Below are 13511 nucleotides of genomic sequence, written 5' to 3' on the forward strand. Positions count from 1 at the left end.
TTATTCCATGTGTTGTGTTTCATAGGACCCTCAGGGACGCCATGTGAAGACCTATGAGGTTTCTCTGAGGGAGAAGGAGTTTAACAAAGGCCCCTGGAAACAGGAGAATGTGGAGGCTGAGGCTTCAATGGTGATCCCAGGTACTTCAACTATTTAACTCAACATATAGCCGTGATAATAACGAAAACTGCTGTGTGAAAACACAAGGATGTGAGCTATGAATTGCTAGTTCATAAGTGTGTAAGTTTAGTTTACAAGTCATGAATAATTTCAATTGTTGAATACATTTAACCCACAGCACTACTGATAACTGGTAATGCAGAGGATATTAGCTTCTGTGCTGTAAACATCTCCAAAATAGCAGAAACTTCCCAGAATAATCACTCTCTTGTCTGTGTTCTTGTATTTTAGTCCCTGAGCCATTTGGTGGAGCTATAATCATAGGACAAGAGTCTATCACCTACCACAATGGAGACAAATACTTGGCCATTGCACCACCCACTATCAAGGTAATGATAACAGATAGCACACTTCTGCTTTAGATATTTTGATCGTTCAGCTGTTCAAAAGAAGCTAGGTAAACATTTAAGTTGCAATAATGTAGAATTGAGTTAGACTGTGGCTGTTAGAAGCCTAAGCACTGTAAGTCTCAGCAAATAGACTATTTCTGTACCAGGGGCAGTCAAAATAGAGTTAGTTGGTGAAGTCACTTGCAGAGCGGGTAGTAGTGCCCTATCACAAGTAAGTATCCTATATCTAATTCAGTGATGCATCAAAATAGCTGTTAGTATTGGGCTGATGGAAGCAAACTAATTAAATCGAGCTTGTCTGGGAACATGAGCCCAAATCTGAAGCTTGTGTATAAAACGGTGTGAAATCAAGAGTGTGATTGTAGAGCTGTCTTCAGAATCACACTTTGTAAGCATGATTGTTTTGTTATATTTTTTAAACCCTAAGGTGTACATGTGCTTTCTTTTGTTATGACTCTTATCGGTGCTAAGCTTCCAATACCTCAGGGTTTTAGTATTATCAAGATTTAGTTGTAGTCTTTCTACTGGCATTTAAAAGAGCTCAAGGCCCAAGAGCCCCTCAACGGTTTCTCGCTTCTATAATTAGAGGTTGTTCTTTCCTCCCTCGCTGCTCTTTAGAAGAACATTTTCATGAATTACGAAAAGAAAATTCGAAATCATTCAGATTAGGAATCTTCTAATTACACTGTTTTCATTATCTTCATTTTAAAACAAATATCTTTGCTAGACCTGTTGACTATCCTAATAATTAACTTATCTCCCCAATTTAAGGATGATTGATTATTGACTTTTCAGGGTTCATTAATGATTCAAACTTTTGATGAATTCACCCATTTGGAAACAGGAAAGCTTGTTTGTCTTAAAAGTATATAGGTAATCACTTGATCATATATCTGCTGTAGATAGTCAGGGAATTTGTGATACATTAATAAGGAAGATGTACCAGCTATCGAAATATTAACATATATTTATCTCGTTATAGGTTAGGAATTTCACAGTGGGCTCACGTGTGGGCCCTTTAAAAAAAACAAAAAACAACAAAACCCAGGAGTAATACAATAAGGCACACGTAGTCAGTAGTTGACCATGACAGTGGGCATTTTTAACATTATCTCTGTTCAATTTGACTTCATTTATATAGCGCCAAACCACAACAACAGTCTTCCCAAGGGACTTTATATTGTAAGGGGAAGACCCTACAATAAAACAGAGAAAGCCCCACAAACAATCAGACAAATCCCTATGAGCAAGCACTTTGTGACCGTGGGAAGGGGAAAACTCCCCTTTTAACTGGATAAAACCTCTGGCTGAACCAGGCTTAGTCTTTAGTCGGTGGCTCCTTATCCAGCCACTTCCCTATTATTTCCTTTTTACTGTCAATAAGTAATACTTTCGTAAAATATTTGTTTTGAATGTAATAATCAGGGAGTATATTACTTAAATATACAATAACACAACTATTGTCAATCTCAAAACCTGATATGGTTGTGTTACTGTTTGTCATATCTGCTATTTTGTAGGAATTTTCTTTTTGGAGCAATAAAACATAAAATTCTTTCATGAATATTCTCTCCACTAGCTGGCATTTAATTCACATATTTAATCGATCGTCAACTATTGGCGTGACATTTGCCTTCTTCTCCCATTTGATTTTGATGTATAAGGTGGAATATTTCATGAGAAATTGTATTCATGTATAAATTGTAGATACCTGTTTCTTGTGGATAGTGCCCCAAATAATAACAGTGCTCTTATCAGATTCCCCAATAGTTTTAGCATTTCTATAAAAGTGTTGCTTCACCTGTAAGTATCTAAACAAATCATGTATGTCTAAATTGTAGTTTTCACTGAGATGTTGGAAATTTTCCAACAAAGTCCCCAAGAAAGTTTGAAGTTTGCATCATATTTTACCCAACTAATTACCTAGATATTCATCTTCGGTATAGAACTTTTACATTTATTAAATCATATTAAATTACATCACTATTAAGTCAAATTTTAGTTTTATTTCTTTTTTTGATGTGGCCATAATTTAAAGAGTTTTTTAGATTCTTTGGGATATTAGCCCCCAGGTACATCATATTATTGGTATTCCATTTTAAATAGTATTTTTATTTACATTTTTTTTTTTTTGATGAATAATCTGATTAAGATGGGCTTTGTACAGCGTCATGGGCCCTTTGTAGATTAAGAGTGCTGGCCAGTGACTTTGAACCACTATTGCTCATGATATCAACAAGTTGCAGTGCTCGCCTTACATTGTCTTGCGTGAAAATCCTGTTTTTGTTTTTTGTTTCCAGAATCTGTCAAATATTTTCTGGTCTTTTTGGAATTATTCAAGTAAATATTCTATAATATGTGATCTAGAAATGGGTCTGTATGACCTACTCTGTTCCCTCTTTCCCCTTCTTTGATCGCTGATATTATGGCCTGTTTCCATAATGATGGGTTGTTTCTACCATTCTTCTACAACTGAGCATTGCCACTCCGCTTGGAAGTTTGTTTGTTTTATTTCAAAATGTGTTTTTCTTTTTTTACCAAGTTTACTGTTTTTACTGGATTTTGTAGTCTGTTAACATCTATTTGTATAATAACACAACATTTTAAAGGTATAGGATCAAAGTGAAGGAGGAAAAAAAACTACAGTGGTCCCTCACTATAACACGGTTTTGCTGTTTCACAGATTTTTTTTGTGCAATTTCGCATGCTTTTTTTTTTTCTCAGGGGGTTTTAACAGCGCATTGTGTTCTTCGTCCTGATTGGCTGTAGACCATTGTCAATCAATCTCCTCCGTGCTGTGTCTCCTGTACAGTACAGAATGAGTTCAGCTTGTCAAATTTACATAAATCTTCGATCACTAGCAGTGTGACTCTGAAGTGCTGTACTGTATGCTTAAGTTTTCTCCCCAACAAACACAACAATGTCGACGAAACGTTTTGCACCATCTAAGGCACGTGCAGTAGCACTCAAAAGGCAGAGGAAGATGAGGTAGAACTTACCGTATTTTTCGGAGCATAAGGTGCACCAGATTATAAGGCGCATTAGTAAAACAAAACAGTCAGATAAGTCCAACTTTACTCCACTCATTCTTTTTGCTTCCTCTACTTCTGTACCATTGATTCATTAATGTTGAATTCTCTGGCAGCTGCTCTATTCCCATGTTCTGGACCTGAAAACAGGGTTTGATCTTTGGTTTCATTCTATTTCTGGACTTATTTTTCTACGAAGGTTTGAACTTTGAGAGAGTTTAAACAAGAGAGATTGTGGGAAAATGTTCCCGCCTGTTTGAGAAAAGTGTATAAAGTGTGTAGCGAGGGGTTTTACAGCCTTAAAACATCTATAATAATTGTAAAAAATAAAGCTGGCTACATCGCAGATTTCACCTATCGCAGGTTATTTTTATAACGTAACTCCTGAGATAAATAAGGGACCACTGTACTTCCAATTCTCCCTGAGAAAAGGTCCCGCTGTACAGCAGAAATCCTGGAGCTCTCTCTGGATACTTTCTTGGTGTTCCTGGCCCTGGTGTGTCATCTCACCCATGATGGCATGAGCCTCATTTCTGGTATTGTCCTCTATCACTCCCCTTTTCCTGACATTTTCTTGTTTTTAATTGCATTGCTTGGCGCTTATTAGCTGCAGCGCTATCACTGGGATACACTTTACTATCATATTCATAACTAACCAACATTGTTCAAAGTATGCTGTCCCTTTAGCTTTTTTCCCCTTGATTATTTAGTTGATGTCGGATTATAATAGAAGCAAAAATGGAAAAAGAAGTAGTAACTGTATCAGTACCACCACAGACATTTTAAGAGAGAAATTTAGTCATATAATCCTTTGGTGAAAATGATAACATCTAGGAGAAAAGGGTTTTTTAAAGCAATATTTTTAACAAAGGACAGGAAACATTTAAATCAGTTTTTCATGTTATAGAGGAATCAAAGTTCATGTAATTCATTCTTCAAAATAACTGCTCAAATAAGTCCGTGGGTTTGTTTCAGGATGGATTCCTTGTTGCAAAATCTGCCTCTAAAAGGACTTTGGAACCATATGAAAATAAAGTTAACACCTCAAATGAAAATGCAACACAATGGTGGCTTCAAACACAGATTCCTCTCATGTCTTATCAATAGCTCAAAACATCCTCCAGACCTACTGATCTGTCAGGGTTTTTTCCCTCTCTAATTCAAGCTCTCGTGTCTTCATTACTACAACTGCACGGTAGCATTGTCCAGCTTTTCTAGTGTTTGAATAGGAACAGGTAATAGGAAAGTTGTTAAGTGATCATTGAAGCCACATTTTTTTTTTAATTTGTTTTTTTTTTTTCACCTAATATGTTATTTGTATTCAGTTCAAACACACTCCTTTCAAAAGTATCAAGAAAACACAGAGGCTTATCCTTTGATGTATAACAGAACTGTTTTGGCAGCTAATTAATAAATTGTCACTCTGGAGCACCAAAGTGAAAAATGAATGTGGAACACCAAAGCTTCTGCCAACACGGAGGTCTGCTGAAAATGTCTCAGCTCATCTAGGGCATTACAGTAGCTGGTGAGGAAGTAGACTGGTTTCACATGTCAGAGCTAACCAGCTAATTACCTGCCATTCAGTCAAGAGGAGTCCACAAGTTTGCAAAGCTGTGAAAATAAAAGTTTTTGACAAAAGTTTTAAGTAATGCTACAGGCTGGGTGATTGTGAAAATGAGTTTTGTAAAGGTTTGATCAAGTGAGAAATTGACTCTGCATATACAGCAGTCGTTGACAATAATAATATCTCCTTTTGAAAGAAAGTAACAAACTCGGTCACACTACGGGAGTTAAATGCCAGCTTTAATCTGGAGTATTATTTGAATCTCCTAACATGTTTTGGTGCTGCTCAGTTTTGTTTAGAGTAAGAATTTTTGAAAAGCTCAATGCTGAAAGCTGAAAGCGAGCCTCAAAGTGAAGGTACTGTAAAATATTTTACAACAGCCTCAGTTGATAGTCCTTTCCTATACCTTTTCAAAGTTTAGAAAGCATATTTTAAACAGCATGATACATTATGACAGCAAACACTGATAAGACAATATAAGAGTGGCATTACATTATTGTACGAATGGCTGATAAATCAGTCTGCTTCAGATTACTCCTGGGGAATATTAGCATATCAAAAATACATCAGTGACATGATATTTCTCTACAAGCATACAAAATATGTGTTTAGAAATACTGTTGCTATTGCAAAGTTTGTCCAACAGAGAGCACTGACAACTTAGTTTTCCAGCTTCCTTCTCTGCACATGTATTGCTGTGCACCCACATGCAATTTAAAAGATCTTTTAAAGTAACATGAAAGGTTTTTGCAATGTACCTAAAATGGTGTACACATAATACTGAATTCTTTAATACTCCAAGAAGTGCTTTGGTGGTGGAGCACTGCTACTTCCCTGCACACACAAATATAAATAGTTGACTAATGGTTGATTTGCTAAAGCGTGGACCCTATTAGAATCAAGCTTTTATAGGTGTTGGCTGACCACTGTTGGTCATATTGTGTTTGATGTGTTTGTGTCTTGCTCTCGCTTACAGCAAAGCACCATTGTCTGCCACAACCGCGTGGACCCCAATGGCTCACGGTACCTGCTCGGTGACATGGAGGGACGTCTCTTTATGCTGCTGTTGGAGAAGGAGGAGCTAATGGACGGCACAGTGGTGCTCAAAGACCTGCATGTGGAGCTGCTTGGAGAGGTCTTTCATTTCTCTTTTTCTTTAGGCCGAGGTATTGCTGGCTGTCTTCCATCTGTTTATCCACCTGCCTTTCCTCGGGCATTTCTCCCATCACTTTCTCACTTCCTGGCTCAACGACCCTCTCTGTTTCTTTCTGATTTTCTTACCGCTGCTTTTTGTTCTCATCATCTCTGTGCTGTCTTTTGTTACAATTGACTTTTTAGTGGTTTATGCCCCTGAGCTAATGGATCTGTCTACACTTGCACAGAAGATAAGAACAAATTATCTCACCTCTTTGTTGCTTGCTTGCCAGGCTGTCACTTATCCCTTTAAAGTTGATTTAGGTAATGATTGTATTTCAATACTGTGCTTGAAGCTAAGGCTCATGTTCAAGGCAGACGACATTTGGTTTGTAGCACCTTTCTTTAATTACTTTCTGAGGAGTTTAGAGATGGAAAAGGCTTTCCTGCTAGTCTTCTAGTTTTACTCTAGTAGTGCTTTTGAGTTGGGAGCTGTTTGCTTTTTAGATTATTATAAAGTCTACTGCTATTAGGACAAGTCTGTTCAATAAACACGTAGGAACAGCTGTATGTTAAAATGTCAGACAGAACGCTTTATTAAGTCAATATGTCTAAAATCATGTACACAGTGATGGGTAAATTTAATAACAAACATTGTTTGTTTTTACATTACTTAGATTTACTGACATTTAATTATGAAATACAATAATTCAATTTTTAAAATCTTTTCTTTTTACACTTTACATGAATAACTTTTGTCTGCCAAAGTTATTTTAATTTTCTAGCTGAAAAGTCGTGCGTTAGGTGACCTTTCTGATTCTCCTGTTAGAGGATTATACTTGGAAAAAAAGGGTTTTTTATCATCAGGTTAATTCTTTTTTTATTAATGATTTAATGTATAAAAGGTCAAAATCTTTAATTTCAGATGGAAAAAAAAAATCATTATATTTGTGACTTTTCTTTTCTTTTCTTTTTTTCAAACTAAGTTCTGACAATTATTGGTAGAGGATTAATCAGCAAAGTCATTTTCATATTGATTAAAATGTAACTGATTGTAAATTGCAGCCCCACTGTGCTATGATCAAGAGGCTGAAATGTTTGTGTGTCCCTTCACTGACAGACATCTATTGCTGAATGTCTGACCTACTTGGACAACGGTGTTGTGTTTGTGGGCTCTAGATTAGGCGACTCCCAGTTAGTAAAGGTAAGCAGAAAGAGTCTTGTTTGTTTTTTTTGTTTGTTTTTTGTTATTGAAAATAACTTTAAACACACTGGGTTTTTTTCCTCTGGTTAAAAAAAAAAAAAAAAAAAAGGTAAACTAAGTTAAAAGAAGTTAAACTTTTAGTAGATGTGTGTAGAAATGTGTGATAAATCCTGCAGTGTTTTTCATACCTTGTTTTAAACAATGGAAATACTTAATGGACTGATTCAGAAATTAATTTTGAAAATTAATTTCTTTCCCTCGGTTCTTCATTATTCTGCTCTATTATTTTTATGTTTGCATTTTGGTTTACTAAATTTAAATATAATAAGCAAGTATAGTAAATAGTGAATTAATAACCTCCAAGATCATCGTAATTTGACATACCGTGTGTGATTTTCAGAGAAATTGTACAGATTACATCCTTTGTAAAGACAATTTTGTTTATTTGCAGCTCAACGTGGACAGCAATGAGCAAGGCTCATACGTGGCTGTGATGGAGACATTCACCAATCTGGGCCCTATTGTGGATATGTGTGTGGTTGACCTTGAGAGGCAAGGCCAAGGCCAGGTAAAATCCACATGCTTAATCCTTTATTTCTAGAAAAAACAGAGCTTCAGAGCAAATAAAGGCTACATCACATATTCAGTAACAAAATCAAATTAATTTTTTTGGGTGGGGGTGTTTGCTAGAGAGTTTATATGTGACATGGTGATTACTGAAAACCCTTCAAGCAGACACTGGATACACTTGCCTTATGTTGAGTCTCCCTCTGAGTTTTCCTCCTTATTATCATCTTTGTCACAGCCTTCAGGGAGTCTCGGCTTATACCACCAATGCAGCGATTTCGAGGGCCATGTTAACAGTGTTCTTCTCAGCAGAATTGAGCTTGTAATGCCTCAGAGCACAAACTTGCAAAAGCCAGAAAATCTGCGTACAGTGCACTCAGGAGATTCCTGTGAGCTTTGTATGTAATGTGGTTGTTCTTCTTATGTATGGTGCCTTTTTTCACCTAGCCGAGTCTAGATGTTGGTTAGCTGGTCTGCAGTTACACTGGATGTTAAAATGCACCTCTGCTACACAAACCTAAATTGGTTTTCTTATTCCATTGCACAAAGCCAGATTGCTGTGAATGTAATTTCCTCTAATAATATTTACACCCTTTCAAACTGACGGTGAAGACCCTGTCCCTGTCTGCATGTATCCCAACAATCCATCATCTTCAGCACTTGTGTGTGCTTAGTTCTGTTTACCTTGAGCAGATATCAAACCATTTGTATTCAGGATACAATGTGATCTAGCTTGTACTGCATGGTAATGCCAGATTTAAAATGGAGCCACAAATCCAGAAAATGTTATCTTATTTCTCAAAATATAATGCTTATGTTAAAATGCAACCATCTTTTGGCATGTTCTTCAACACATAACTGCAGGTATCTGCTACAAAAAAAAAACACAAAAAACCCCCCCAATTTCTAATTTGAACATTTGTCCTCCTTTGTGTTGAATCACTGGGGCACAGGGAGATGCAGAAGGTTTTGTTGGCAGAGTTTGACACCAGGCCTCAGGGTATTTGATGTGGTTCCAAAGGCAGTGGTCCACTAGCGCACTGAGCCACTCTACTGGGTACAGACGAGCGCAGCATCAGCCACTGCCTGCATTCATCCATTCTCTCTAATTCAAGGGCCAGAAATAAATCCAGTCACAATTGTTTTAATTTGCCATTAGCTGCAAATCTGGAAAACATTTGACCCTGATTAATTAATGCAAACACATTGCAACGCAGTTAAGATGTCAGAGGATTGACGCACATGGCGCAGGAGAAAATATAACACGACCTCTCTCAGATAAATCATAATAGGGGTTGTGCTCATGGATGTGCAACAGAAGAAAAGGCAGTCGGCCCCATGAGAGTGTGGCTTAGTGTGTGAGGGCATTCGAAAACATGCTCAAGGGAGCGAGGTGGGTTGCCAAGATCATCATGACTGTTTCTATTGGGAGGAAACTGTTGGGTGGCAGGTGGTAGACGCTGAGATTATGCAGGCTCTGGTATTAATCCTGTTAGTGTACCATGACTGGATGCATAAATAACATTCTGGTGCTCTCCAGTCATACTGTACAGGCAGTTATTTACCTTGAGGCTGCTGGATCTCAACAGCGTGATGTTTATAATGGCAGTCTCAGAGACGCTCTACTGTGAGCCAGTTCACAATTTCTACAAACTACATTTTAGTTGTATTGATGTCTGCTTTACTATCGAAACCGTATAAGAAGGATTTCTGCACTTTTATGACTTTTTATGACAAGTACTTAAACTAGGTCTTTTAGCATTAATGATAATAATGTGTCTGACTGAATTTTAACCAAAATACTAACATTTTGGGGGCTTGTTTGTTTGTTTTAAACTGCTTTCTCTTGGCACTGAAGCACTCATTTAGTACAAAATCTTTAAGCTATGAAATTGTTATTTTTTGTTTTTGTGTTTCTGTCCATTAATACCGTATTCACAAAGAACAAAAGTATTTAGCTATTTCAGAGTCTTTTATGTCTTCATTACACTGAATTTGAACCTTTAGCTACCACAGCAGCAGATGGATATCTTTTACTGACTACTAATTGGCTCATAACATTCAGCACACCCAGTATTAGCCAATCCCAACTTAAGGCTGATATATCTGTGCATCCCTAATGTTATCACGTTTTACAGTTTGGAAACTAATGGAGAAAATTAATCGCTGATTAACTGAATAGTTATAACAACAATGCAGTGAGCAAGTTAATTGCTGGGGTCTTTGAAACATGAAGACATCGCTACAACATAGCCATATTATTTAAATGACTTCATTTGGGAGTAAAATGGTATGACTGACTGCTCATGTTTCTTGTCCCATTAGTCATGTCCTTGAGTTCAGATCTTTGCAGTTTTTGCTCACTCCCTTGTGATTAGTGACTGTAATGGACAGTTTTGTTACAGATGTGAATGATGTGTTAGAATATATAAAAAGTTATAGATTGTGTGAAAGGATTTATTCTTTACAAAAACATAATAGTTGGTTGGAAGCAGAAATAAGGTGTTGTTTAATTGACAAAAAGGGGGAGGAAAGCGACATATCTCAATCTTTGTCTTAATGTCTCTCTTTGGTGCTTTCAGCTGGTGACATGCTCAGGTGCATTTAAAGAGGGCTCTCTTCGGATAATCCGCAATGGCATTGGAATTCATGAGCATGCCAGCATTGACCTGCCAGGAATCAAAGGTTTGTGTGTTTTGTGTGTGTAAGTCTGTGTCTCATCAGCCATCTCCCTCTCGAGCCTTGACTTTATTTGGACCTTAATATTCTACTGACTTCAGAGTAGAGCCACTTCACCCCGCACATCTGTTTGCCTCTGCTGGCCAAGATGCCAGCTGTTGCTCATTCAGGTTTGGCACCTGAACAGGAACAGATGGCTCCGATGTCATAGGTCTTCCCTCTGCACTTTCTAAATAACAGGAACATTGCCAAGGTTTGGTTTGGAGGCATTTGTTTTAATTTAGAAAATCAAAGTGCTCTGCAGTGTCTGCTATGGTAAGCAGACAATTTTAGGAAGCTCGTCAGGTTTTAACGACAGCAGACACCTCTTAATCCCAGAAAATTAGGTGTCTCTCAAAGGACTCTTCTCCGGTGCTTGAATGAGACACACAGGCCAGTTAAGGTCTGCTCACACTTGTTAGTTTATAGCTCTTTATCGACCATCTATGCCCTAAAAGAGTTAGCTGCTGGCTCTTGCCCCTGGCCTCTTTTATGAGAGGCAATTATTTACTTAGGTAATCAATGGCTCCTCGAGAGTGATTTGCAACCTGTACATCCTCCAACATGTTAACATTTGACAAATGGAATAGTTTAACATTGGGCACCGTCTTGATATTGCATTTCTTTTATTTCTTTGCAAATTGGTGCTGAAAGTAACTTTTTCAGTCTAACACTCTCAAATTCCCTTCAAGGTCTGTGGCCTCTCCGCTCTGAGGCAGGCAGAGAGACAGATGACATGCTGGTGCTGTCTTTTGTGGGTCAGACACGGTGAGCGTTTGTGCAGAATGCCAGATAAGGACAGGGTCAATTTTGAAAATGCGCATCTTATCTCAAGAGTATGTTTTCCCCCCAGAGTGTTGATGCTGAGTGGTGAGGAAGTTGAGGAGACTGAGCTTCCAGGCTTTGTTGACAACCAGCAGACATTTTACTGTGGAAATGTGGCACACCAACAACTTATTCAGGTTTGTATGCACACATGCACATATCTGTTATATATAAAGTACGGGGTCTGTTCATGCTTTGGAAAGTAAGAATTCGTTTCACAAATTCTAAATTAATTATTCAGCTGTGGCCTTGTGCCATTTAATAACATATCCTTTGGCGGAGCTGAATCATGCATGATTAAAAGGGCCAGTTCTGAATGTGAAGAGTTCAAAAAGACTTCATGTATTTTATACTTAATATAAATATTTTACTTAATTTAATCTCAAGTTTCATCCTCCCTTTTGGAAATGTGGATGAATCCTGCTGGGAATTCTGCCAAATGTTACAACCTCAACCATTAATCTTTAGGTTATGAAAACTCTGCTCGTATTTCAGTGCTGGGGTTTTTTACTAACTCGTACACTTCATGTGTTTATATTGAATACATTTTGACGTTATTATCTGACTGAGTGTTGCTACGCCACTCATTGTTTTGGCCCTTCAGTTGAGTTTTCCTTACGTTTGCATTAAAGCCACCAGTGATAGAGGGGTTGTCCCGAAAGGACACTACAGCATAGTATTAGATGGCACTGGTGACATGAGACATGAGAACACTAAAGACTGTGTTAATTTTTAGTGGTAGTGTCCAAATTTGAAAGTTTGTAAAATTCACATTAAATATTGCTGTAATAGGAAATTGTCAACATAGGATTATTATTTACCTAATTACTCGGTGTGCCATGAACATGCTCATAGCACTAAACTCAGAATGAATGGCTGACTTGGTACCTATTTGCAGCTTTTAGCCTTATTTTTAGCTCATTAGTTTTGGTTCAACATCCTGCACATAGGCCATGTGCTTCGCTGCTCTAATTAATGTCACAATAAAAGCTCTAGGCAGCTGATTCCAGTAAACAAGCTCAGACAAGCCAACTATGCACTACCATACTTACACGAAACTGCAAAAAGTCTGAAAAAGGAGCTGGTAAACAATGCTGATATTTCTCTCAGAAGCAGTAAAACACCACATAAACACCTACAAGTGGCAACAAACACAGTTTCAGAGGGATGCTTATGTTGTCTATTTGCCATTGCAAACACCAGTATGATTAACCATCATATCATACATAGGTAGTTTCCAAAGGGGTGCACTACAAAGCAAGACTGGGTTAGCGAGCTTTGTCAATCTTAAAGTCAGATTTTCTGTGTTACAAAAGTGGCTCTCCTTATACGTGGATGAACCACCGCTGTAACTTGTGCCTAATTCATAATTTGGTTGGATAGCTTTGTCTCACGCTTTCGTAGATTATTTGCAGCATGTTTTAAGGTCAGTAAAGATTCTCTTCATTTTATTTGTCCAAGTTGTTGAGCTGTACATTACTAACATCACATGAAGCTCAACCGTGAAGTTACAACAGTGCAAACTTTGCATTATTCTCTCACTGGAATGTCCTTTTAGTTCATTAGGTAATTTTAAACAAAGTCTAAATGTTGTTATACTTGATGCTAATCTACTGCAATTCCAAAAGTTCCACTTGGAAGTGCAGATGCTATAACACAGAATACACAGCTCTCTAATGTGCAACCATCACATTAGTAATAAACAGCAGCACTGAGCACACTTAAAATGAGCATAAAATAATTCACTTATATACTGTTCCGTGCACTAAATCCCAACATTATTTTCTGCAGCATTAATTTGCCGTTGTATTTACAACAGTGTTGCATTTTACTGCCGTGCATGATTTATTTATTTATTTTTTCTTCTCTTTTTCTTATCAAACTGTATTTGTGCTGCAGCGTGAGGTTTTGCATTGTCTAAACGGTGCACTACCTTCACT

The 13511-nt window shown here is 37.5% G+C and overlaps 1 protein-coding gene across 1 annotated transcript in view; it reads left to right on the forward strand.

Annotated features, from left to right (window-relative positions):
• ddb1 (damage-specific DNA binding protein 1) overlaps nucleotides 1-13511 on the forward strand; it is a 52011-nt gene that overhangs the window by 2695 nt on the left and 35805 nt on the right. Inside the window, exons 5-12 of the mRNA XM_026162014.1 lie at nucleotides 26-140; nucleotides 412-509; nucleotides 6100-6258; nucleotides 7378-7461; nucleotides 7913-8029; nucleotides 10611-10713; nucleotides 11439-11514; nucleotides 11600-11708. Coding sequence (XP_026017799.1) covers nucleotides 26-140; nucleotides 412-509; nucleotides 6100-6258; nucleotides 7378-7461; nucleotides 7913-8029; nucleotides 10611-10713; nucleotides 11439-11514; nucleotides 11600-11708 — 861 coding nt within the window. The remainder of the gene's footprint in view (nucleotides 1-25; nucleotides 141-411; nucleotides 510-6099; nucleotides 6259-7377; nucleotides 7462-7912; nucleotides 8030-10610; nucleotides 10714-11438; nucleotides 11515-11599; nucleotides 11709-13511) is intronic.

The sequence above is a fragment of the Astatotilapia calliptera genome, chromosome 1 (assembly GCF_900246225.1).
Source record: "Astatotilapia calliptera chromosome 1, fAstCal1.2, whole genome shotgun sequence".
Lineage (NCBI taxonomy): Eukaryota > Metazoa > Chordata > Actinopteri > Cichliformes > Cichlidae > Astatotilapia > Astatotilapia calliptera.